This window comes from Diabrotica virgifera, chromosome 2 (genome assembly GCF_917563875.1).
Source record: "Diabrotica virgifera virgifera chromosome 2, PGI_DIABVI_V3a".
Classification (NCBI taxonomy): Eukaryota; Metazoa; Arthropoda; class Insecta; order Coleoptera; family Chrysomelidae; genus Diabrotica; species Diabrotica virgifera.
In genome coordinates, this window is record NC_065444.1 from 224,397,969 (window position 1) to 224,424,984 (window position 27,016).

Here is a 27,016-nt window from a genome sequence, read left to right on the forward strand (position 1 = left end):
GGACACTATACTGATTCTACTGTGGCCGAGTCTGTATCCTAGTTGTAGCGATTCCACATCTTCTATTACTTAATCCATTAGCATATTGAATAGAAATGGACTGAGGCTGTCTCCCTGCCTGATTCCTCCAGGTGTTGGTATGTTGGTCTAAGTGGTGTCGTTTGTTTTTATTTTTGTCGTGTTGTTATTGTTCATTTGTTTGATGACTTCAACAATGTTTGCCGGTATCCCTTTTTGCTTAATTTTTTTTATTATATCGCTAAGTCTGACTCTGTCAAATGTTTTCGTTAGGTCTACGAAGCAAATATATGCAGGTTTGTTATATTCTATCGACTTCTCTTTCACTTGTTTCATGACAAATATTGCATCCGTCGTCGACCTGTCTTTTCCGAATCCTTGCTGTTCTTCTCTGTTCTTTATCTGTGATTGTGATTCCAATTTATCCTTGAGTATGCCTGTAAATAACTTCATTGTCGTTTTAAGAGAGTTATTCCTCTGTAGTTGTCCGGACAATATTATAGTTAATTAAAGAAATTATTTATTAATAAAGATTCTATCAATACTATATGAATACACAATGTATTTGCCCTTACACAAAAGCCCCGAAACGCACAGGAACTGAAAAGTTAACAGCACACTATAAATATAAATTTTGCCCCTTTATTTCTCTTTTAAAAAATCACAACACTTATCCTTCGTTAAGTTTATTCGACGAGTCTTAAGAAATTATGAGTAATGAGCATTAACGATGTAAAAAAGCTCTTCAATTGTTGCGTTATTATGATCTCACAGTTGTTAACAGTCTCACTATACGGAGTATTTCAAGAAGTCCCATTATAAATTAAACGTCAGTGAACGGAATTTTTCTCAATCTAAATGAAATTAGTCCTTGGACCCAGCATTTAAAAAAGGATTTATTACTTCCCTCATGAGACTTTTGTATTCAGTTATTCATGGCGAGTCGGACAACTTTTCTATTATGGACAATTTCGCTACTGAGTTCAATTGCCTATACAGAGTGGGCCAAATAAAAGGAGCCACCCCGATATTTGGCAGTATTTATTAGATTTTAAGAAAATAAAAAACAGGTCAATTTTTGATCCAAGGGGGACACATTTTTACGGTACAAACATTTGTCATTTGTCAACTCCCTCCCTTCCACTTCCCCCACCCCTTATTTTTAAATAGGGAATAGGGGTCGTGTGCTAGCTCATTTGAAAGGTTATTCAATTCTCTATTCAGTAATATCAACATTGACATAAAAATTTATACAGGGTGTCCAAGAAAAATTATTTTAAATTAAATTAATTGACAAAAAAAGAAGAATGTATGTAATTTATTTAACTCAGAATACATTCTACTGCTGATAAAAAACAGAAAAAAATGTTTCAGAATACATTCTACTGCTGATAAAAAACAGAAAAAAATGTTTATTTGATAAATAAACACTGTTTGTTGCTTAAATTCAATATTCAACCTACCAAGAGGCAGATGGGTGGAAGCTTGAACATTAAAATTAAGCAAAAAGCAGTGTCTATTTATCAAAAATCATTTTTTTCTGTTTTCTGTCAGCAGTAGAATGTGTTCTGAGTTAAATAAATTACATACATTCTTCTTTTTGTGTCAATTAATTTAATTAAAAATAATTTTTCTTGGACACCCTGTATACATTTTTAAGTGGATGTTGATATTACTGAATAGAGAATTGAATAGCCTTTCAAATGAGCTAGCACACGACCCCTATTCCCTATTTAAAAATAAGGGGTGGGGGAAGTGGAAGGGAGGGAGTTGACAAATGACAGATGTTTGTATCGCAAAAATGTGTCCCCCTTAGATCAAAAATTGACGTGTTTTTTTATTTTCTTAAAATCTAATAAATACTGCCAAATATCGGGGTGGCTCCTTTTATTTGGCCCACTCTGTATAATAGCGTCATAAGTCGTAATATGTGATGTTTTATTCCTCTGGGTCAAATCCAGGAATATTTTCAACAATTTTCAATACAGTGGAACCCCGATAAGTTGGCCTCCGATAACTCGTAAATCCGGTTAACCCAGACCGATACAAACATTTTTTCACTTTGACTGAGTTTTTTACCAAAAAATGAACAATACTGTATACAACTATACATAATTTAGATGTACTGTGTATATGTATTACATGGTTTTGCAATTAAAATTGAGTTTATCTGTAAGTATATCGTATTTTATTAATTTTTACCATATTCTCCGGCTAATCCGTATTTTCGTTTAGCAGGATCGGCCGCGGTCCCGATTAATCCGACTTATCGAGGTTCCACTGTATTTCTAATATGGACAATTTTGGCTACTCAGTTCAACTGCTTATATAATATCGTCATAAGTCGTAATATGTGAGGTTTTATTCCTCTGGACATTGCAACTAAGTGGGACGAGTCCTGTCTGTGTCGTGTTGCCCTGGGTCAAATGCAGGAATATTTTCAACATCACTCAATTTTAAGACTTCTTGACATTTAAAGGGTTTCTATCCTAAACATTTTGGTGGCTCAAGCATGTACACTATTGGATTTTAACACTGATGACGGATTTAGTAATCCGAAAACGTTCTGTTATGTGATGTAACCCTTTTTAGGGACTTTTAAATATACAAAATCCACAAGTAAAAGAAAATGTTTTTCCTGTAGTTGGCTGTATACCATCAATCACAAAATTGGAAAAAATCCTTTGTAAAAGGTACAAAATTTTATTAAAATTCCTTTAAAGGACTACATCACAATAAAACGTTTTCGATTTTTACAAAAAATCATCATCAGTGTTAGATCTAAAAATAAGTATAACCGATTTAATGAATATAAAGTTGGTATTTAAATTTTGACTAAGGTTAGAGCAAGTTGGTTATACTTACAAACTGGATGCTAGCTGAGCCACAAAAGAAAAATATCCGGGTAAAAACCCTTTAAATATAACACAGATGCGTTAAAAGTGCATACTTTAATAAAAAGCCTTATGATGGTCACATGACAACTAGAATAATACCCTAAGGTAATGTATTGAAATTTCCCAACACGTGGGATCCAAATTGAGTTTACATTTCAATGACTTAATGGCAACTGAATGCGAAATGAGTGATGTTTCTGAAAGGTGTCAAAAGACAAACGGACAACGTGACGTAGAAGTTACCTTGTATTACCACAGCCAACTAATTGTAATGAACGATTTTTTTTTTAAATTACACAGTAATAACAAACATCAACAAAGTTGTGGCTATACGCTCTGAGCTTCGCTGGTGTCGCTCCTGGCGGATTACTAATTCAACTTTCACCGGTAATTTTTAAATTTATTATTTAATTGTTATCGCTTAATATTTACAACGCTAAAAAGTAATTAAATTGTAATAGATTTTTTTAAGATTTTGCTAATCATTTTGACGTTCTATTGATGAAATATTAATTTCTTACTTCGGATACTTTCACAATTATCGTGTAGATGGCGCTAAGATTAATATATTAATTTATACTTACATATTACGGAACACTAAAAAAACGTAAATTCAGTATTTAAAACGTAAGCATATTTAAGGTAAAAATATATACCACAGCTTTAACCAACTAATATTTTTTATAATTAATGTTCTTAATTTTAATTTTAAATTAATCACTTTGACATTTATGTCTTTCCGGTAAACGTTTACAGACTTGCCACTAATGGCGCTCGCGAATTTATAAATATCCTCTCTACGTACGAGCTCACAGCGTATAATTACATTTAAGTACCTTGATTATGTAAGATGTAGGTAGAATATAAAATGATTTTTATGATGCAAATAGAGAATTAGCCAGAATGTATGCAGCCATCTATACATAATTCAAATGAAGTTGAATTAATTAGCAAATAATGGATCCATTTATATTAAAGAACATCTGGGACCAAATAATTAAGTGGAAATATTTTTGCTAAGATGTTTTATTTATATGGATAGGTTGATGATTGTGGTTCCTATTCAAAATTGAAGTAAGTCCAACTGTGTTGATGAAAATTTAATTTACTATGAATTAAAAGGAGTTGTTGGTTTAATTGTACTAATTGGCAGAGTAAATTAGAGAGTCTGTAGTATATGGAAGTCTGATATCAAAGTAGTGTTGAAATTAAGATAAGTAGTATGAGTCACAGGAGGAGACTGATATGATATAATGATATGTAAGTTAATTGGTTATAGATAGCTGAGTGTTGAAATTGGAAGTGAAGACAGAATATTATTATTATTTGGTCCCAGATATTCTTTGAACATAAATGGATCCATTATTTGCTAATTAATTCAACTTCATTTGAATTATGTATCGATGGCTGCATACATTCTGGCTAATTTTCTATTTGCATCATAAAAATCATTTTATACTCTACCTACATCTTACATAATCAAGGTACTTATAGGAATTATAGCCACAACTTTGTTGATGTTTTTTATTACTGTGTAATTTAAAAAAAAATTTTTCATTACAATTAGTTGGCTGTGGTAATACAGGGTAACTTCTACGTCACATTGTCCGTTTGTCTTTTGACACCTTTCAGAAACATCACTCATTTCGCATTCAGTTGCCATTAAGTCATTGAAATGTAAACAACTCAATTTTGATCCCACGTGTTGGGAAATTTCAATACATTACCTTAGGGCATTATTCTAGTTGCCATGTGACCATAAGGCTTTTTATTAAAGTATGCACGTTTAACGCATCTATGTTATATTTAAAGGGTTTTTACCCGGATATTTTTCTTTTGTCGCTCAGCTAGCATCCAGTTTGTAAGTATAGCCAACTTGCTCTAACCTTAGTCAAAATTTAAATACCAACTTTATATTCATTAAATCGGTTATACTTATTTTTAGATCTAACACTGATGATGATTTTTTATAAAAATCGAAAACGTTTTGTTGTGATGTAGCCCTTTAAAGGGATTTTAATAAAATTGTATACCTTTTACAAAGGATTTTTTCCAATTTTAAATATACCTTTTACAAAGGTATTTAGTATTTTTAGATCACAGAAAACTCTTATCATAGGCGGTGATAAACTTAAATAGACATACTACAATACACTATAATAGGTCATTTAGCATCACCTAATAAAAAAGTTATGGACACCCACTTTTCAAGCGACTAATTTAAGAAGCCATATAAAAATAAAGACTAATGTTTACAAACCAGACAGTACAAATTATTAACTTATAGAAAAATAGTAGCGCACTGTTAAACTACTTCATTTGAAAATGTTGAATTAAAATCGCATCGTAAGTTAGTAAATAAACTTATAAATTTAGAAAATATTTATGAATAAATATTAAAAACTTTTGTTTTGTAAACTTACCTATAATTTGGTTCTGCTACTAAAAACACGTTGCCTAACTTGTGAAAGGCACAAAGAATGGCAGGCAAACATAGCAAAAAATAGATTTTCTTCTGATACCTACCAAATTCTCCAAGTAAAGATATAACATCGTCGTAACTCATTGTCAGTTATTTTTTGTCTGTAAATAAAAACAACAATAAGTAAAATATACAACGATATGAAGGGTATTAATATAGTCCATGCTGTGAGGTTGCTCACATATAAAAAAAATTCTGATTTGGTTTCTGTTCAAAAATGTCACCAAACGAAACTTTGTTTTAATAAATTTGAAATATCACCTTTTTTGCCCCGGAAACTATTTTTTTAGATTTTTAGATCATTCTAAACAAAAAGATCTCTTACCATTTTTCTGAAAAATTTGAGTTTTCGAGTTATGGGGGAATTAAAATTTGAAAAATGCGAGAAATGAGAAAAATGCGCATAAAATATTTTTTAGGTTTAAATACTCATATTATGTAAAATATTATTTTTGAGGTTTCCGTGTACTTGAAGTACATTCAATTTCAAGACTCTAAGGAGTAATCGGGCTTATTTAAATTTAGATCATTTCCGTCTCCCACACTATCGCACCGTCGCGTCGCCTCTACGTTTTGCACTGTTTGGTGCGTGTCTGTCGTACTATACAAGTACTACACAGGGTTGCGAACACGGAAGTCTGGCAACACGGTAATTTCTGGGAAACCGCTAAAACGATTACATATTATAGATTTTGGTGGGTAAGGGATATTATAGTGGTAATTACATTGTTGTCAAGTCTCTTCCGTTTACTGGAAATCTAATTAACTTTATTATTTCAAATGGAACACCTTGTATATTTTTTGCGTTTTGAAATCCTTAAAAATACTTATTATTTTTCATCTTATATTCCCTAGATATACTAGTCTAGGCGCCAGAGGGCTCACCGTGTCCTTTTCAATTCTGATGGACAAACTCAACGGTCTCTTGCTGATTTCGATCCGAGTGGTCAAACAATTGTTATAAACAATTTAATTGTTTATAAGTTGTTTATAAGGCTCTGGCTCATAAACTAAAAGAGATAAAAAAATAATGTTCCAAATAAAATTGGTTTCTTAATAATAAACGAAGAAAAAAACGTTTACTAAACTTAAATCCTACAATTAGAACTGAAAATATTGTAAAATTAGTGCACAATGCAAATTGCAAAATAAGTATTTTTCGAAGCTTTATCGATCGTAACTCGGCTTCTACGCATTCAAATGAGCCTTAGGTCATTTAAAAGTTTAATTAATAGGCTTTCAAACAAAGTTTGTTAGATTACTTTATCTTCATTTGTTTTAAAGGCTATAGCGGGATAAGATGGTCAAAAATGCCCCCGCACCGATCAGCTCCGCTACTTATTTTTTCGATAAAGGATATAAAATTATGTCCTCATGCAAATTTTTAGCTTCCCAGAGGTCCTAAAACGTCTTAAATCAAGAAAAGAAGAATTTTTAGGTTTTATTTTTTTGTGAGCGCAATTTTACTTTAAAAAATCTGAAAAAATTCAAGAAGTTGTCTCTTTCGAATACAAAAACTAATTTTTTTCAGATTTTTGTAATGAAAAATGAGGCAAAGAAAAATTTTTGAAATTTTCAAACAATTTTTAGGTTATGAAAATATGATTTGGCCAACTTTTAAATAGTATTTTTTTGTGTACTTTTTGCCGTTCTTTTAAATGGCAGAGGCAGAATTTTTAATATCTGAGCGGAAAGAACGAAAAAATCGAAAAAACCGTTTTTGGCTGTCTCGAGCTGCGTCTCGGGACAGCCAATTTTAGGATTTAGGATCCTGACCACAACAACTGAAAAAAAACTTGTGAATTTTGTCATAAAATTTGGTATGTGGGGTTATAATAATATTTGGAACAACTTTTCCAAATAACTTTTATCGATATCTGTAACGCGAAGCAAATCGAATCGCATATCGAAAATTCACCCTGTTTGTAGTAGGCCGCGTTTAAAATTTAAAGTTCAGTTGACTATTTTAAAAATTGTGAACCATCACCCTGTATGACTTTGCAAAATTTCAAATCTGTATATATTTTTATAGCCGAAACATGGGGGGTCTTCATCTTAAATACGACACACTGTATCTTATCAATTTGATAATTTATTGCAACTAATATAGTCGTATTATTTATATATTCAAAATATACAATCAAGGTACTGACTAATTCACTAATTTTATAATAAAAAATTCAAATTGATTGCATTGAAGTATTGAACCAATTATTAATGTGTAAATATAAATTATTAATTATTAAAAAATAATGTTTATATAATTATGTGTAATAATATAATATAATATACTGAGTGAGTTTTATGTATGGAGACCCTCAATTATCTCGGAAAGGGCTTTCACGATTTTTATGGATTTTGGTGGGTTGGGGTTTTCTAATGTGGCCGATATTATAGTAATACTTACATTGTTGTCAGATCTTCCGTTTTTCTGAAAATCTAATTAACTTTCTTATTTCAAATAGAACACCCTGTATATTTTTTACGTTTTGAAGTCCTTAAGAAATACTGATCATTTTCCATGTTATATTCCCTATACCTAAAGGCCATAATTTCGGAGTTATTGCTACATTTATTTAAAAAAACTTTTTAAACTAATTATAAAAATCAATCTTTTCGGCCTGCGTAGACATTACTTTACGTTCTTTGGACCATTGGGAACAAAAAAGTTCTCTGGTAATTTTTCTATAAAGTTAATCGTTTTCGAGTTATAAATAATTTAAAACTGAAAAGAAATCGAATAATTACGATTTTCCAGATTAAATAACACAAATCAAAAATATTATTTTTGAAACTGTCAAGTATAGAAATTCAAGCTAAAGCCTTATTTTATCAGTTACCAATAAGTAATTATTTGAGCTAGTTTTATTCTAAAATATTGTTTTTTAATTGTTAATGCCCGTCCTCTCATATGCGCTTCATTAACATTTAAAAATCAATGTTTTAGAATAAAACGTGCCAAAAAATTTTATAGCGAGCCCCTGGAAGAAGGGTTTTGGGTACTCCGCAGTTTCAAAAATAATGTTTTTTATTTTTGTTTTTAAAACTTGAAAATCGTCATTATTCGATTTTTTTCAGTTTTAAATTGTTTGTAACTCGAAAACGATTAACTTAAGAGAAAAATTACAAAAGACCTTTTTTTGTTCCCAATGATCCAAAGAACGTAAAATAATGTCTACAACACGGGCCAAAAAAATTGATTTTTATAATTTCTTTAATTTTTTTTTAATAACTGTAGCAATAACTCCGAAACTATGGCATTTAGGTTTAGAGAATATAACATAAAAAATAATCAGTATATCTTAAGGACTTTGAAACGCAAAAAATATACAGGGTGCTCTATTTGAAATAAGAAATTTCATTAGCTTTCCAGAAAAACCGAAAATCTGACAACAATGTAATTATCACTGTAATATCGGCTGCATTAAAAAACCCCTACCCACCAAAACCTACGAAAAATGTGCAAGTCGTTTTCGAGATACTTGAGGGTTTTTATACATAACACTCACTCTATTATAAATATTATAATAATTATTATAATAATATTATATTAATACGCATTAATTGGTTCAATATTTCAATGCAATCAATTTGAACTTTTTATGATAAAATTAGTGAATTAGTCAGGATTCTCATTGTATATTTTGAATCTATAAAAAATACGACTATATTAGTTGCAATAAATTATCGAATTGATAAGATACAGTGTGTCGCATTTAAGATGAAGACACCCCTAAGTTTCGGCTATGAAAATATATACAGATTTGAAATTTTGCACAGTCATACAGGTTGATGGTTCACAATTTTTAAAATAGTCAACTGAACTTTAAATTTTAAACGCGGCCTACTGCGAATCCACAAAGAGGGTGAATTTTCGATATGCGATTCGATTTGCTTCGCGTTACAGATATCGATATGTTATTTGGAAAAGTTGTTCCAAATATTATTATAACCCCACATACCAAATTTTATGATAAAATTCACAATTTTAGTTTTTTTTTTCAGTTGTTGTAGTCAGGATCCTAACTCCTAAAATTGGCTGTCCCGAGATGCATCTCGAGACAGCCAAAAACGGTTTTCTCGATTTTTTCGTCCTTTCCGCTCAGATATTAAAAATTTCGCCTCTGCTATTTAAAAGAACGGCAAAAAGTACACAAAAAAATACTATTTAAAAGTTGGCCAAATCATATTATCATAACCTAAAAATTTTTTGAAAATTTAAATAATTTTTCCTGGGCACATTTTTCATTACAAAAATCTGAAAAAAATTAGGTTGTTTTGTATTCAAAAGATACAACCTCTTGAATTTTTTCAGATTTTTTAAAGTAAAATTGCGCTCACAAAAAAATAAAACCTAAAAATTCTTCTTTTCTCGATTTGAGACGTTTTAGGACCTCTGGGAGCTAAAAATTTGCATGAGGGCATAATTTTATATCCTTTATCGAAAACATAAGTAGCGGGGCTGATCGGTGCGGGGGCATTTTTGACCATCTTATCCCGCTATAGCCTTTATACCCGTTTGAAGTTATAATTTTCTTTAAAAAATTGTACATTAATTTGTTTATGTGTTTCAAGCAAATTTGAGCTATAAACATGTATACTTTAATTAACAATAATGATAAAAGAACTCAAAAGGAACAATTTCAGCTTATGATAATGTTTGTAAGTTTCTTTTTGGCCAAGATGTCGATATTTTAATGGCGCGCTATAGGCGCAAGATCGACTCACAGTCAAGTAAGTATTTTTCGAAGCTTTATCGATCGTAACTCGGCTTCTACGCATTGAAATGAGCTTTTAATGGTCTCATTTAAAGCTTAATGAATACACTTCCAAACAAAGTTTGCAGGATATGCCACCAGCATCAAACTCAATCCAATTGCATATAAAACGAGCATTTTATGTGGTGTACACACAATTAACGTGCCTCGAAGATATTGCAAAAGAACTTGATCCACTTGTATATGGATATCATACATATATAGATAACGAAACTCTGAAGCCCCAAAAAGTTTTAATTTTAATGCCTTCAAGATCAGATTTAGTACCACCATGAGTCTGTAAAAATTGCTCTAAGAACTTATGCAGATGTAAAAAAGCTGAGATTTCCTGTATATCTCGATGCAGATGTATGAAAGAAAATGTCTGTCAAAATAGTAATAACAAATAATATCAACTTATTTTTTAGTTGTATTTCTGAAATATAAGTGTTTTTTTTCTCATTTAGTACAAAAAATAGAAGACAAATTAAATAGAATAAAAGGTGATACGAGATACAGTATGATGATTTAATTATAACTTAAACATATATACAATATATACATAGAAATTATAATTTGCATCGAGAAGTTAGCGCGTGAACCTTTACGCTGTGAGTCAACCTTGCGACTCATAGCGCACCATTAAGATATCGACATCTTGGCCAAAAATAAATTTACGAACATTTCCATAAGCTCAAATTGTTCCTTTTGAGTTCTTCTATCATTCTTGTTAATTAAAGTATAAATGTTTATAGCTCAACTTTGCTTGAAACCGTTATAAACAAATTAAGGTACAATTTTTTTAAGAAAATTATAACTTCAAACGGGTATGACCTTAAAACAAATGAAGATCAAGTTATTTAACAAACTTTGTTTGGAAGCCTATTAATTAAGCTTTAAAATGAGACCTTCTAAGGCTCATTTGCTTGCGTAGAAGCCGAGTTACGATCGATAAAGCTTCGAAAAATACTTATTTTGCAATTTGCATTGTGCACTAATTTTACAATATTTTGAATTCTAATTGTGGGATTTAAGTTTAGTAAACGTTTTTTTCTTCGCTTGTTATTAAGGAACAAATTTTATTTGAAACATTTTTTTTTGTCTCTTTTAGTTTATGAGCCAGAGCCTTATAAACAATTTATAAATAATTAAATTGTTTATAACAATCTTTTGACCACTCGGATCGAAATCCACCCTCCAAATTCGTAATCAGCAGCTAAAAATTCATAAGAAACCATTGAGTTTGTCCATCAGAATTGAAAAGGACACGATGACCTCTATTTGGCGCCTAGACTATACCTAAATTCCATAATTTCGGAGTTATTGCTACATTTATTTAAAAAAAAAGGCTTAAACAAATTATAAAAATTAATTTTTTTGGCCCGGTAGACATTATTTTAGCTTTTTTGGATCATTGGGAACAAAAAATGTCTTTTTTAATTTTCCTCTAAAGTTAATCGTTTCCGAGTTATAAACAATTTAAAACTGAAAAAAAATCGAAAATGACAATTTTCTACGTTCCAACACACAAGTAAAAAATATTATTTTTGAAACCACGAAGTGCCTACATTCCAGTTCGAACCTCATTTTATCAGTTACCGATAAGCAATTTGGTCCTGTTTCTTTTCTCTCATTTGCGCTTCATTAATAATTTAAAAAATGTTACAGAATAAAACGTGCCAAGAATTCTTATAATTCTCCGTAATTTAAAAAATTATTAGTTTTTACTTGTGTTTTTAAACCTTGAAAATCGTCATTTTTCGTTTTTTTTTAGTGTTAATTTGTTTATAACTCGAAAACAATTAACTTTAGAGAAAAATTACAAAAGACCTTTTTTATCCCCAATGATCCAAAGAACCTAAAATAATGTCTACACGGGCCCCAAAAAATTGATTTTGATAATTTGTTTAAAATTTTTTTTTAATAAATGTAGCAATATCTCGGAAATTATGGCATTTAGGTGTAGGGAATATAACATGAAAAATAATTAGTATTTCTGAAGGACTTCAAAACGCAAAAAATATACAGAGGGTGTTCCATTTGAAATAAGCAAGTTCATTAGACTTTGAGAAAAACGGAAGATTTGACAACAATGTAATTAGAATCAGAATCTTGAAATCGAATGTACTTCAATTTAAGTACATGGAAACCTCAAAAATTACCAGAGAACAGCAGTTCTCGCCAGTGGCGCACAACACCCCTACATGCGACCCTATTTATACGTATACGAAATTTTCGATTTTCTAAATCTGACTAAATTGAAAATTGGGCCAAATCCCACCTTAAAGTTTAGGAAAAGACTCGCCCATCCATATGTCAACTCTCCATTTTGGTCCAAGGGTGTGGATTTTACGGCCCTTCCCATTTAGGGCCTGTTTTTCGTTCTCGTCCCCAAACAAAACTCCCAAAAATTTCAAAAATTTAAATACGACCTTTGCAGCTTCTGATAGTACTGATAATTACCTTTCCAACGCATGTCTAATTTTAAAAATCGGTTATACCATTCAAAAGTTACCGAGCTCAGAAGTATGACTCAATTTTTATATAAAAAGGGGAAGATGTTTGTGGATATGTATGTATGTATGTATGTATGTATGTATGTATGTATGTATGTATGTATGTGTGTGGAAAAGTAACACCGTGTGTGGAAAAGTGCCTAAGCGGCCAAGATCATACCTACACACGGCTCAGTATAGCCGAAAAACTGAAGAACTAAACTTTGAAAATTTTGGTTTTTCGACAATTACTCAAAATTTCAACCTACGAATTGCTCCAATAACTTAGCGTTTGTAGGGGGACTCTAGATGTATCTAACGGTGTATACCACATATCTGGGAAAATTCGAATTTTTAAGTTATAGGCTTCATAAGTATGATCAAATCTATTTCTTACAGGAAAAACGGTTTTTCAAGCTCAATAATTCCTGTAATACCTACAGTTATCATAATTGACCTTGGATGCATCAAATACTACTTGTCACTCCGTTTCAAACTCATGTTTAATGATCAAAATCAGTTAAGACGTTCAGAAGTTATCGACTTCCAAAGGTATAATCCATTTAACCATTATCGCCGAAATGGTTTATGTAGTTGTAGTGGTTACGACGCTAAATCCGAGGGCAATCCGAGTTAATTTACCGGCCATCCCAATATTTTTTTTCAGTCTATTTCGAATAGAAAAAAATCTAGTGTACATTCGATGGACACTAGATCATTTGAGAGATAATGCTATAAAGGCGACCATTTATACCGCTTAACGTGGAATCTAGAAACATTACATTCAACTTCATACATTTAATTTATAAATAACTTGGAAAAACTCCTTATACAAGAATAAAAAACCGCTAAACGCCGTAAAAATGAATGGCGCATACAATATTCCAACTACAAAAGAGCTGATATGAATATTATGTGGCGCGAAAATGTATTTTCATTTTGATGGAAAATAAAATTTTAGTTTTATTTTGAAAGGTTTTTTTCATAATATTTGCTAAATTTGAAGTAAAACGCGCCACTTTGCCACAATTTCATTCTGCGCAGCACCTAGTTGAGTTGGTCGCACTGCTTGTCATGTTAAAACATAGGTGTAGTATTATACAACGGTAATTATGTATTTTAAACTGGCAGATATTTTTGATGTTAGTTGCACATTGTAGCGAAACAGCTGTACTTTTAATTGTGCCATATGCATTTCGCTGCATTTTGTACAATGTAGAGGTAGCAACACAGTCAAATTCACATTTTAAATTTTCTACAATCCCTTGAACTATCCCTGTCCGGATTTGGTCTTAATAAATTATGGTAACCCTATGTATAGGGTATAATATTTTTCAATAGGAATCTGCAAAGAAACCAAATCCGAAAATTTTTCATGCGGGAGCAGCATCACAGCATGGACTAATTATGGCGTTACAAATCAACGATGGTAACTTGGCGATAATAAACGATATAAGTGATAATTACTGTTAAAAATAATGGGGTAAATCGATAGTGATAATGCGGCAAATTACTTGTTTAAGCGTAACTTCGTGATGATTTAGTTATCACGATAATATACCTCATTTCAATTACATATTATTCGTTTAATTAGTGTCGTATGACTTACCTATTGGTTTAATTATTATAATCACACCTTTTTTAGAAGTCTTATGTTTTTTATAAAACATTCTCACCTATATAGTCCAGTCAAGTAATGATAAAGTTCTGATAGGTATATGTATCTGGATTTTCTTTTGCCATGGGAAACTGACATTTATTGATTGTTATGACGATAAGTCAACAATAATTAGATTTTTGAAACATTGTTATTTGTAAAATCAGATATTTATTATTAATCGAAATGTTATCACATGTTGAATACACTGACATATTATTAACAGGCGAGTGTTTAGGAAACTCTAGTGCAGCTTTTACGAGTCATGTAGAAAAGTTTCGTTGTCTGTCGATATCGTCGTCTGAACCGCTCGCGAAAACGATATTTCTAAGCTAAATTGCTTTTTATAACACAGGTACATACGGCATTTCTTTATTTCCAATAAAGATGAAAAAAGAAATATCCATCGAAATATCGAATTCAACAGAAATAAATGTAGTTTCAATCTAAGCCACAAACCACAATTCCCCGATAATTTTTTATTCTATTCCTTCTTTTATTCATTTATAGTAGGTATATAAGTTTTGTAGAAAGTGATTAACAACAGTAATTGACAAAATAACGAGTTTATTAATAGGGCTTTTCATTCACAGTCATTTGTTTCGAGCTTCTGTCATGTGTCACATATTATTAATATATATACGTCATACGTTCTTGGTATCTACCAATGATACAAACCAAAGACGTATGACGTAGCTATATTAATATTATGTGACACATGACAGAAGCTCGAAACAAATGACAATCGATGAAAAGCCCTATATAGTCGTTGTGGTTAATTTTAATCTGTTTGCAATATGTATCTAATCTACAAAGCCGATAACGAACCATGGTCCCCAATAGCCAACAATTTAGTTTATCTATCTTATCTTCTGCTGGACGAGGTTCATTTCCAAATTATTCTAAAAATGTCCAGTTATAATAATAATTATTATTTCTCGTCCATTGACACATAGTGCAGTTACTGAAGGTGGATATGAGCTATTACCTCCGATTTCGTTGAACCTTAATCGATTTGCATGAAAACTGGTGAGAGGTTAGAGGATACCTCAAAGAACAAAGGCGATATAGTGCCAACTTGCGCTTTTACCCTGGGGGTGGACGCCACCCCTTCTCGGGGGTGAAAATTATTTTATTAAGAATAACCCCATAATTCGTTAGACGGACAAATTCTAAGCATAATTTGTTATATGAAGTTATTAAAATAAATCAAAACTTTTTGAGTTATTAAAGATCCAAGATTTTAATTTTTCGTCAGAAAAATGCATGTTTTTAAGTGATTTTTGACAAATTACTCAAAAACTATAAGTTTTTACAAAAAAGTTATAATTACCAAAATTGAATCTAATAAAAATTAAAAATAAACTCCTTTCTAGAAAAACCTTTTAATGTTAACCAAAAGTGAGTTATAGGAAATTGAATGTTTATTTTTTTCCGCGAGTACCCAAGTCTAAATATTCAAGCTTAAATAACAGGAAAATTATGCATTTTATGAGATAAACTTATTAAACATTTGTCAAAGTACTTAGAAATATCTATCAAATGAGCTCCCGAACGAGTCGATAGCATTAAAATTTATGCTACAAGAATTGTTCAAAATTTATCTTTTAAAATTTTTTCCAAAAATGTTATTGTGTTTTTTAAATAACTCCGTTTTTACGATATCAGATTCACCTAAACACTATTTGAAAGTTAATTCCAAGGGCTATTAAACTACGTTGAATATAATATTTAAGACCCTTTACTTTTGTAAAAATAAAAGGTAAAATAGAGCCGGTTACATGGTTCTCGCAGCAAAATTTGAGCTTTAAACGTTTCTATCTCAGTTAATTTTTACCCTACAGAAATAATAAGGGAGGTAAAATATTTACTACAGAAAAAACTAAAATTTGGTTATATACCATTTTCTACGTATATTGAGTATTTTTGGAGTTATTATCAAAAGAAAATGAAAATTACGATAATTTTAAAAATTCTGATTTTTTTAGTGATATGTATCTTTTTTTTTCAAAAATATGCATTCTAACCGGTCAAAATTGTTAAAATGATTACTTATGCTAATATAAAAAAATTCTTGTAAGGATTACAATAATAGTACATTGTTTACCGGGTAGGAAAAGCTTAACATTCCTGGACGACTGTGAAGTTTGCTAAGTCGAGGCGCAAGCCGAGACTTAGCAACACAGAGTCCAGGAATGTGGCTTTTCCTACGAGGTAAACATACTATTTTTCCGCAAATCGTTTAAAATTCGACAGATATTGATTGATTTAAAAAAAAACGCGATAATTTTATTCCCAAATAAATGGTGCTTTGAAATTCCTAATAAAATTACTTGGGTTACTATGGAAACGTATTGAGGTTGAATTGTCAAACTTGACGCTTATAAATTTAATTGCTGGTGTTATGTACAAAATATTCAACAAAATGACCCTTCCACCCTGCATGTTGTCCAAAATGTTTCTCATAGTTCTAAGAGTGTTCCTCCAATGTTCAATAATTGTACTAACTGTCAAATTACTGTAAATATAACAAATTGATCTTAAAAATGTATTCAGCAATGACTTGATGTTTTCAAAATATAAATTAATTCCTTATAAGCAATGTGTTTTCTATCATTTATGTAGAACACTAACAACTGTACGGAAATGACATTTCCTTACAGTAAGGAAGTCCTGACTTTTTCTTCAAGAAATTTTGACAGGAATGTCAAAATTTCCTGGCGATTTGCGGAAAATTATAATTTTTGTGGAAATGGCATATGTTTTATTTTTCACTTTTTCCTAAAAAATTCGAAAGGATTCTCTTATTTTCATCATAACTTGCTTAATTTTGAAGCTATTAACTTCTGGTGCTCATTTGATAGGTATTCCGTAGTGCTTTGACAAGTGTTTGACAGGTATATTTTATAAAATGCATCGTTTTCCCGTTTAATACTTACATTTGAGTACTAGTCCAAAAAAATATACATTCAATTACCCATAACTCACTTTGAATTAACATTAGTTTAGTTCTTTTAGTGAGTAGTGTATTCAATTTTTTATTATCTTCAATTTTGGTAATAATAACTTTTTTGCAGAAGCTTATAATTATTGAGTTATACGTGAAAAATAGCTTTAAAACATGCATTTTTTGCGAAAAAATAAAATCTTTGATCTTTAATAACTCAAAAATGACTGATTTATGTTAATAACTTTATATAACAAATTTTGCTTAGAATTTGTTCTTCTATCGACTTGTGGTATTATTTTTAATAAAATAATTTTCATCCCGAGATGGAGTGGCATCCATCACCAGGGTAAAAGAGCAAGTTGGCATCATGTAACCTTTGTTCCTTGAGGTATCATCTAACTACTCACCAATTTTCATGAAAATTGATGAAGGTTCAACGAAATCGGAGGTGACAACCTTCAGTGACTGCACTACATACATTTCAATAAATAAATAACCAAACTGTAACCTAACCTTGTTAGATAATTTTGAATTTGCTTAAAGTTTTGCAAGTTCTATTAATTTTGAACCATTTTAATATTATTTTGATCAAACCTATGAATTTATAACAGTGTGTGGAAACAGAGAATAAGGCCGTCTGCACATGGGTCGATCGAAGACACGTCTCGAAGTTCGCGCGTCTTGCTCGTCGTGTACGAACCCTGCGGCACAAGCGATTATTCTCCGCACACTAGTCGATTCAGTTTGTTCACATCTTCCGACTAGGAGGAACTCATTTTTTACATATCAACCAAAACGACTATTTCGATCTCTAAAAAGTACGGTATTGTTACATTTATAGTATAATTTGATGAGTATTATACAATTAAGGGTATTTCTCTACTTCCTTAACGAATTTTATAATAAACACCTAGAAACAGAAGTTCCATGTTTTCAGTATTTTATATTACAAACAATATATTTCCCCAAAGCTGCTAGTACTACAATCAACGAACATAACATTCACCGATCTTAAAAAAAACCTAAAATTTAATTTAGCGCAAAAATCAACAAAAAACTCACTCGAACACTTTCTCGTGCGCTACCAATCGCAAAGGACGAGAGTCATACAAGACGAGGAGATTAGCAATCCTAAACGCTCCGTCTACGGAGCTCAATGCCACAACGAAGAAACTTGAGTGGCGGGGAGAGATCTACGCGACTGGAATCGAGTACAGCCTAAGGCCGTCCGCACATGAGTCGACGCTCGAAGTACTCGACTCGATTCCAGTCGCGTAGATCTATCCCCGCAACTCACATTCCTTTGTTGTGGCACTGAGCTCCGTAGACGGAGCGTTTAGGATTGCTAATCTCCTCGTCTTGTGCGACTCTGGTCCCTTGCGATCCGTAGCGCACAAGAAAGTTCGAGTTAGACGCACGTTTCCAGTCATGGAGGGAAGTTTATTTTATTTGTTTCCTTCGTTTTTTGTTGATTTTAGTTTTTTTTTAAGATCGGTGAATGTTATGTTCGTTGATTGTAGTGCTAGTAGCTTTGTGGAAATATATTGTTTATAATATAAAATTCTGAAAACATTGAACTTTTGTTTCTAGGCGTTTATTATAAAACTCATTGGGGAAGAAGAAAAATACCCTCAATTCTATAATGCTCATTGTATACAAATTATACTAAAAATGTAACAGTACTGTACTTTTCACAGATCGAAATAGTCGTTTTGGCTGATATATCAAAAATGTGTTCTTCCTGGTTGGAAGATATGAATCGACTAGTGTGCGTAAAAGAACTTACAGGAACCCAAAGAAGACATCAAATAAGTTTGCTTAAGGACAGAGACGGAAATATTATTGTAGACTTAACAGAAAAAATTAATAGATGGAGTGAATACGTAAGAGAATTGTTTGAGGACAACAGAAATAACATTGACAAGGTAAATGGTGAAACGGGACCTGAAATCCTAAAATGTGAAGTAGAAATGGCACTTAGAAATTCCAAAACTGGAAAGGCAAATGGACCCGATGAGGTTTCTACTGAATTACTAAAGCTCTTGAATGATGAATCAATAGGTATAATATTGCACTTATTTAACACAGTATACAATACTGGTATTATACCTCAAGAGTGGCTGCTGTCTACATTCGTTACACTGCCAAAGAAATCCAATGCAAAAGAATGTTCAGAACATCGAACAATATCTTTAATGAGCCATCTACTAAAGATATTTCTAAAAATCATCCACAACCGAGTTTATCAAAAGTTGGAGTCAGATATTAGTAATACACAGATGGGGTTCAGAAAAGGACTAGGTACTCGAGAAGCTCTCTTCGGTTTCAATGTTCTTACACAAAGATGCCTAGACGTTAATCAAGAAGTACATGCATGTTTTATCGATTTTGAAAAAGCGTTTGACAGAGTACGCCACGATAGGCTAAGAGACATTCTTGAAAGAAAAGACATAGATAATAAAGATCTGCGAATAATTCTTAACTTATATTGGAATCAGAAAGCTAACATCAAAATAGAAAACGAGATATCAAAAGCAATAGAAATACGTAGAGGAGTAAGACAGGGATGCATTTTGTCACCACTGCTATTTAATGTATATAGTGAAAGCATCTGTCAGGAAGCCCTTTTGCAAGCAAATGAAGGAATCGTAATCAATGGAGAGGTTGTAAATAATATTCGATACGCAGACGACACTGTACTAGTTGCAAGAACAGTAGAAGAATTACAACGATTACTTACAAACATAAATATTGCTTGCAACAATTATGGCATAAACATTAATATCAAAAAAACCAAGTATATGGTCTTCAGTAAAATCATGACACAACCAGCACATATTAGTATAAACGGCATTCAAATTGAAAAAGTATCAAGTTATAAATACTTGGGAACTTTAATAAACGAAACTGGAGACCAAAACAATGAAATAAAAAGACGTATCGAAATTGCCAGGGCCACCTTCATAAAGATGAGAAAATTCTTCTGCAACAGAGATATAAGCATCCCTCTACGATTAAGAATGCTAAGTGGCTACGTATTTAACACGCTATTATACGGTGTAGAGGCCTGGACTCTCAAACAGAACAACATAAAAAATATTGAAAGTTTCGAGATGTGGTGCTACCGTCGAATGCTGAAGATAAGTTGGGTTGAAAGAATCACAAATCTTGAAGTAATACGAAGGATAGGAAGAGACCCAGAAATTTTATTAACGATAAAACGAAGAAAACTTGAGTATTTGGGTCACCTGATGAGAGGTCATAAATACGCATTACTTCAAAATATAATGCAAGGAAAAATAGAAGGAAAACGGAATCCAGGCCGTAGAAGAATGTCGTGGATGCGGAATTTGAGAGAGTGGTTTGGCTGCACCACTAATGAACTTTTTAGGTCAGCTGTAAACAAAGTCAGGGTAGCCTTGATGATTTCCAATCTCCGATAGGAGTGGCACAAGAAGAAGAAGTGTGCGGAAAGAAATCGCTTGTGATGTAGGGTTCGTACAAGACGAGCAAGACGCGCGAACTTCGAGACGTGTCTTCAATCGACCCATGTGCGGACGGCCTAAGTGAAATAAAACTGCTGGTTCTGACTTCTGAAACTGTTTTCTTATTGCATGTCAATCAGATATTGTGTTTATATGGGATTAAGCCACAATAGGGAAATTGCATAAAAATATTTAAATTCGAAAAAATGCTATAAATCACAACAGAACATAATTTAAAACATATATCAAAGAAAAAAAATATCTTTCGTTTGGCCCCTAAAGACAATTAGGCATTCCAAATCACGTGATATAATATGGCTGCTGGATGGCGAAACTGTCATCCATAGGCGTATCCAATGTTTAAACCACTTCATATTTAATTTGCTATCACAATTTCAGAAATTTCGCTACACAATTAACAAAAAAACAAAACCAAACAGGATATTCTTTACAAATTTGTCAATATTCAATGTAAACATTAGATACGCCATGACCACCCCCCTTAACTGTGTCTATGGCCATGTCAGTTTAGCCATCCACCGACCACCACTGACAGTTCATTGGAATCCCTAATTAAAATCGAGAGAAAATTATAGCAGGCAGCCCAACAAAACGCGCTCTCATTGGTAGTGACGTCGTATCATTATAGTATGTATTTGAAGTCCTCGCTGTAGTATCGTGAGAAACAATGTAGACTTGGCTTAACGCATGTGACAGCTGTGGACACACTGGTTCCCGCAAAAAGGGACATAACCTTAGTTTGTAGTTAGATATTAGACATAGAGTTAAATATTAGCATAGAGAGAGTGTCATTCAGAGCGAAGTGACGACACCATCTTTTTTATTTGGATTAGTGCTGTTTCACTCTTACGCATAGTAAAGCTGCTACAGTTATCCTCCTCTTCCGTGCCTATATTCACACTGAATGTCATTATAGATTCTCGATACAATGTGTTAGAAGGAGATGCAGCAAACCAGTCCCCTGAGATCTTGTCGTCAGGAAGCGCGGAAGGTAGGCTCCCTCTATGTTAATATATACCTCTATGATATTAGATAGAAGTCAACTTTTGTTTTTACTAAGTGAAATAAAGTGTTTAATAGAAATCCAGAGCCATACTGATATTTATTTACTACCCCCGGTTACATTACTCGCCATTAATTCATTAGGTTTGGCATTCATTTTTAAAAATATTTTGATAGTTGCTATTTCTGGCTAATATTTGAGTGTTTTATATAAACGGGCATACGATAATTTGAAATGGTTTCAATACACAGAAGATTTAAATTTGTACAGTGGAACCTCGATAACTCGGATTAATAGGGACCGCGGCCGATCCGGGTTATCGAAAATCCGGGTTAGCCGGAGAGTATGGTAAAAATTAATAAAATACGGTATACTTATAGATTATAATTGAAATAACATGAAATATATATGCACAGTACACATCTAACTTACCTATAGTTGTATAGAGTATAGTATAGATAGACAGTATAAAGTATAGAGTATTGTTCATTTCTAGGTAAAAAAACTCAGTCAGTTTCGGTTGTGTCAATTTCGTCTGCCATCGGAACGATGTTATGTTATTTAAGAACATTGGCTCTTTCATTGTTTAGACCACTGTTTAAAAAAGAATTTTTTAACTAGTCTTTTAGTTTTTTTTAAATAATGCTAAGACAGTTGGAAATAAATAAAGGAAAACAGGTGCCTGTTGTTTCTGATAGCCCCAGATAATGAACCATAATGAACGTTGCTCTGCCGCCGCCCGTGTGCCATGAGTTATTTTTACTATCGTATAGTTCAAATTACACAAATACCCATTATCTCTCAAATATTATATTATGGTCGAAGCGAAGATCGGTGTGATATGCGCATTTTATCAATGAGATTCGATATTTTTAAGACATTCCAGAAGCGGCTACAGATAAAATGTTTTACCATAATATATACATTTTTATTATTGAAATGTTTGTCTGATGAAAATCGGTCCGGGTTAGCCGGACTTCCGGGTTATCAGGGGCCGACTTATCGGGGTTCCACTGTACTTCTAAGTTATTATGAGTTCTTGAGGCGTGAAATTTTGGAAATCTTATTTTTAAACAAAACTGAACATTATTACTTATGTAATAAAAAAAGTGTGCAAGTGTGCTGTTCCTACACATTTTTCTTCAAATACAATGAGAGGTGCTTCTTTGCCAGTCACTTTAATGCGCAGTTTAATTCATAATTTTTGGTGTCTAAATTAATACGATAATGAACGTTAAAACGTTAACGTTGTTGTGGCCCCAGCAAAAGAGACTCATTACTTATTACTGATTCGATAATTACTGTGCAATTAACACTCACTCATCATTCAGTGTAAATTAGTAATTTTCTTGGTCAATCTGGTAATCTTCGACAGAGATTTATATTTGGTTAAACTATGTTTCTAGCAGAAATAAATTAGAATGATTTTTAAGTTGTCTGTCTCTGTGTGTGTTTGAGGATTTTTGGCTTAGAAGTCAATGTCCTTTCTCCACCTTAGTTTATTAGTCGGACTTAAATTAAGTCTGACTAACAAAGTAAGAGAACCTAAGATCAAGAATCAAAATTGCTGAATGGTACGACAAAGGCTGATGCCAGACTATAATAAATCATTTTTTATCTTTTTTTTAATAAATATTGATGGTATAAATATTTTACTTTCATTTGGCACCCGTAGAATTACCCTATCTGTATTATTTCCTGTCTTATGTTATTGTAAAAAAAAGGTCTCTGGGATAAACAAATAGAAGAACTTTTAAACTAATTAATAGATTGGTCTCAAATTTTGAGGGTTTGTTAAGTACTCCAATACCCAACTTTGGATGAAACACTATAATTCTAAGTTTTTTTTATTGGCTTTAGGATTAGACCATACGGCCATAAACAAAGTAAATAGTACATACATAAACATAGTAATATATCTTATTTAAACTATCTAATTAGTAATCTAAGTTAAGGTTATCTAAGTCTGACCGACCATTTTGTTAAGAATAGATATAATAAACATTTTATTTTCAAAGTGAATTTTTGCTAAATTAATCTTAATAAAAATTTTGGGATAAGGACAAGGGTCACACTTTTCTCATCCAAGGGTTTTTCTTTTTTCTTAATAATTATTGATTACCTATATACGCACCCCACACGGTAAGGCAGGTATGTAGGCAATCAAAAGGAAAGACATTTAAGGTTACAAGCCTAATCTAGTCATTCTATAACTTAATTTTACAGTCATATAGGAAAAACAAAATAAAATCAAAAATACGTTTATCACTCAGTGCCAAAAGATACATGTTTAAACTTCTTACAATTAAAAAATATATGATCCAAGCCGCCGTTTCATTGCAAATATCACAAAGATTGTTATCAATTATTTTTATTTTGTATAAATGTGCCGGATAGCAAGCATGTCCAAATTTCATCCGAGATATGGTTGTTATGGAACTTCTCGGATAATCGTAATTTTTAAACCAGTAATTTTTTCGAATATCGGGTTCTAGCAATGTATATCTTGTGCCTTTTGTCAAAATAAAATGTCTGTATTGTTTAGACCATTTTTTATATAAATTATCCTTAGCAATATTTATTCTCTCATCTAATGTTAATAAGGGTGTAACATCTTCTTCCAACTGTATGCTTTCTTTAGCCGCTTTATCAACTTGTTCATTGAATGTGATACCTGAGTGTGCTTTCACCCACACAAAAATAAATTTTCTAGTTTTTTGCATTTGAGAGAGTTTTTATTTTGGCTATGTAAGGATGACTATATGCGGAGTTGATTTGTAAATGTGATTGTAAACTATTTAAAACCGAAAGTGAATCAGAAAAAATTATGGAGTATGAAATGTTATTTTCCATTATAAATTCTATAGCTTTCAAAATAGCAAACGCTTCTGCTGTAAAAATGCATGTTTTTCTACTCAATTTAAATCTGCGTTGTACATGCAGTGGGACAATAAACGCCGCACCTGTGCCATAAGGATCTTTTGATGCATTTGTGTAAATAGCAGTATACATTTTATATTTGTTTAATAATTCTAAGTTGGTTTTAGTAAAAGTTATTAACAAATATCGATTTTTACTTATTTTGCAGTTTGCGAAGCAACAAAATGACTTATTAACTTTCAAAAATTGGCACTTTGATGGTTTTTCAATGTTCTAAAAAATCAAATTATGTAATAATTGTTAAAATATGTCAACTATTTAGCTTTTTAATAGGGTGCCAAAAATAGAAAAATCACGTTTTTTGCAATAAAGTGTTAGGTTGTTGTAATAATTAAAAAACGGCTCCGAACTCTATGCATGAAATAGGTAGATTACTAAACAATACAACAGTACTACAATAACTAAAGAACTTATCAGCTACCTGGAAATTTCAGGGTCCTGAGAAAATCCTTATTTTCCTGGTCTACAGACAGACATGGATAATTCAAGGTTTTCACATTTTTGTAAAAATGGGTGAAAGCAATATATTTTATTATAAAATAAAACGATTCCAAAATTTTGTAAAACCTACTCCAGTAGAGTTACCTAATTTTGACCTGATTTACTACTATATACAGCTTCCCAGAGGTCCTAAAACGTCTTAAATCAAGAAAAGAAGAATTTTTAGGTTTTATTTTTTTGTGAGCGCAATTTTACTTTAAAAAATCTGAAAAAATTCAAGAAGTTGTCTCTTTCGAATACAAAAACTAATTTTTTTCAGATTTTTGTAATGAAAAATGAGGCAAAGAAAAATTTTTGAAATTTTCAAACAATTTTTAGGTTATGAAAATATGATTTGGCCAACTTTTAAATAGTATTTTTTTGTGTACTTTTTGCCGTTCTTTTAAATGGCAGAGGCAGAATTTTTAATATCTGAGCGGAAAGAACGAAAAAATCGAAAAAACCGTTTTTGGCTGTCTCGAGCTGCGTCTCGGGACAGCCAATTTTAGGATTTAGGATCCTGACCACAACAACTGAAAAAAAACTTGTGAATTTTGTCATAAAATTTGGTATGTGGGGTTATAATAATATTTGGAACAACTTTTCCAAATAACTTTTATCGATATCTGTAACGCGAAGCAAATCGAATCGCATATCGAAAATTCACCCTGTTTGTAGTAGGCCGCGTTTAAAATTTAAAGTTCAGTTGACTATTTTAAAAATTGTGAACCATCACCCTGTATGACTTTGCAAAATTTCAAATCTGTATATATTTTTATAGCCGAAACATGGGGGGTCTTCATCTTAAATACGACACACTGTATCTTATCAATTTGATAATTTATTGCAACTAATATAGTCGTATTATTTATATATTCAAAATATACAATCAAGGTACTGACTAATTCACTAATTTTATAATAAAAAATTCAAATTGATTGCATTGAAGTATTGAACCAATTATTAATGTGTAAATATAAATTATTAATTATTAAAAAATAATGTTTATATAATTATGTGTAATAATATAATATAATATACTGAGTGAGTTTTATGTATGGAGACCCTCAATTATCTCGGAAAGGGCTTTCACGATTTTTATGGATTTTGGTGGGTTGGGGTTTTCTAATGTGGCCGATATTATAGTAATACTTACATTGTTGTCAGATCTTCCGTTTTTCTGAAAATCTAATTAACTTTCTTATTTCAAATAGAACACCCTGTATATTTTTTACGTTTTGAAGTCCTTAAGAAATACTGATCATTTTCCATGTTATATTCCCTATACCTAAAGGCCATAATTTCGGAGTTATTGCTACATTTATTTAAAAAAACTTTTTAAACTAATTATAAAAATCAATCTTTTCGGCCTGCGTAGACATTACTTTACGTTCTTTGGACCATTGGGAACAAAAAAGTTCTCTGGTAATTTTTCTATAAAGTTAATCGTTTTCGAGTTATAAATAATTTAAAACTGAAAAGAAATCGAATAATTACGATTTTCCAGATTAAATAACACAAATCAAAAATATTATTTTTGAAACTGTCAAGTATAGAAATTCAAGCTAAAGCCTTATTTTATCAGTTACCAATAAGTAATTATTTGAGCTAGTTTTATTCTAAAATATTGTTTTTTAATTGTTAATGCCCGTCCTCTCATATGCGCTTCATTAACATTTAAAAATCAATGTTTTAGAATAAAACGTGCCAAAAAATTTTATAGCGAGCCCCTGGAAGAAGGGTTTTGGGTACTCCGCAGTTTCAAAAATAATGTTTTTTATTTTTGTTTTTAAAACTTGAAAATCGTCATTATTCGATTTTTTTCAGTTTT

The 27,016-nt window shown here is 31.5% G+C and overlaps 1 protein-coding gene across 3 annotated transcripts in view; it reads right to left on the minus strand.

Annotated features, from left to right (window-relative positions):
* LOC126880431 (organic cation transporter protein-like) overlaps positions 1 to 27,016 on the minus strand; it is a 241,254-nt gene that overhangs the window by 94,692 nt on the left and 119,546 nt on the right. For all 3 annotated transcript variants that reach the window (XM_050644284.1, XM_050644286.1, XM_050644285.1), the window contains exon 2: positions 5,339 to 5,498. In XM_050644284.1, coding sequence (XP_050500241.1) covers positions 5,339 to 5,481 — 143 coding nt within the window. In that variant the 5' untranslated portion in view covers positions 5,482 to 5,498. The remainder of the gene's footprint in view (positions 1 to 5,338; positions 5,499 to 27,016) is intronic.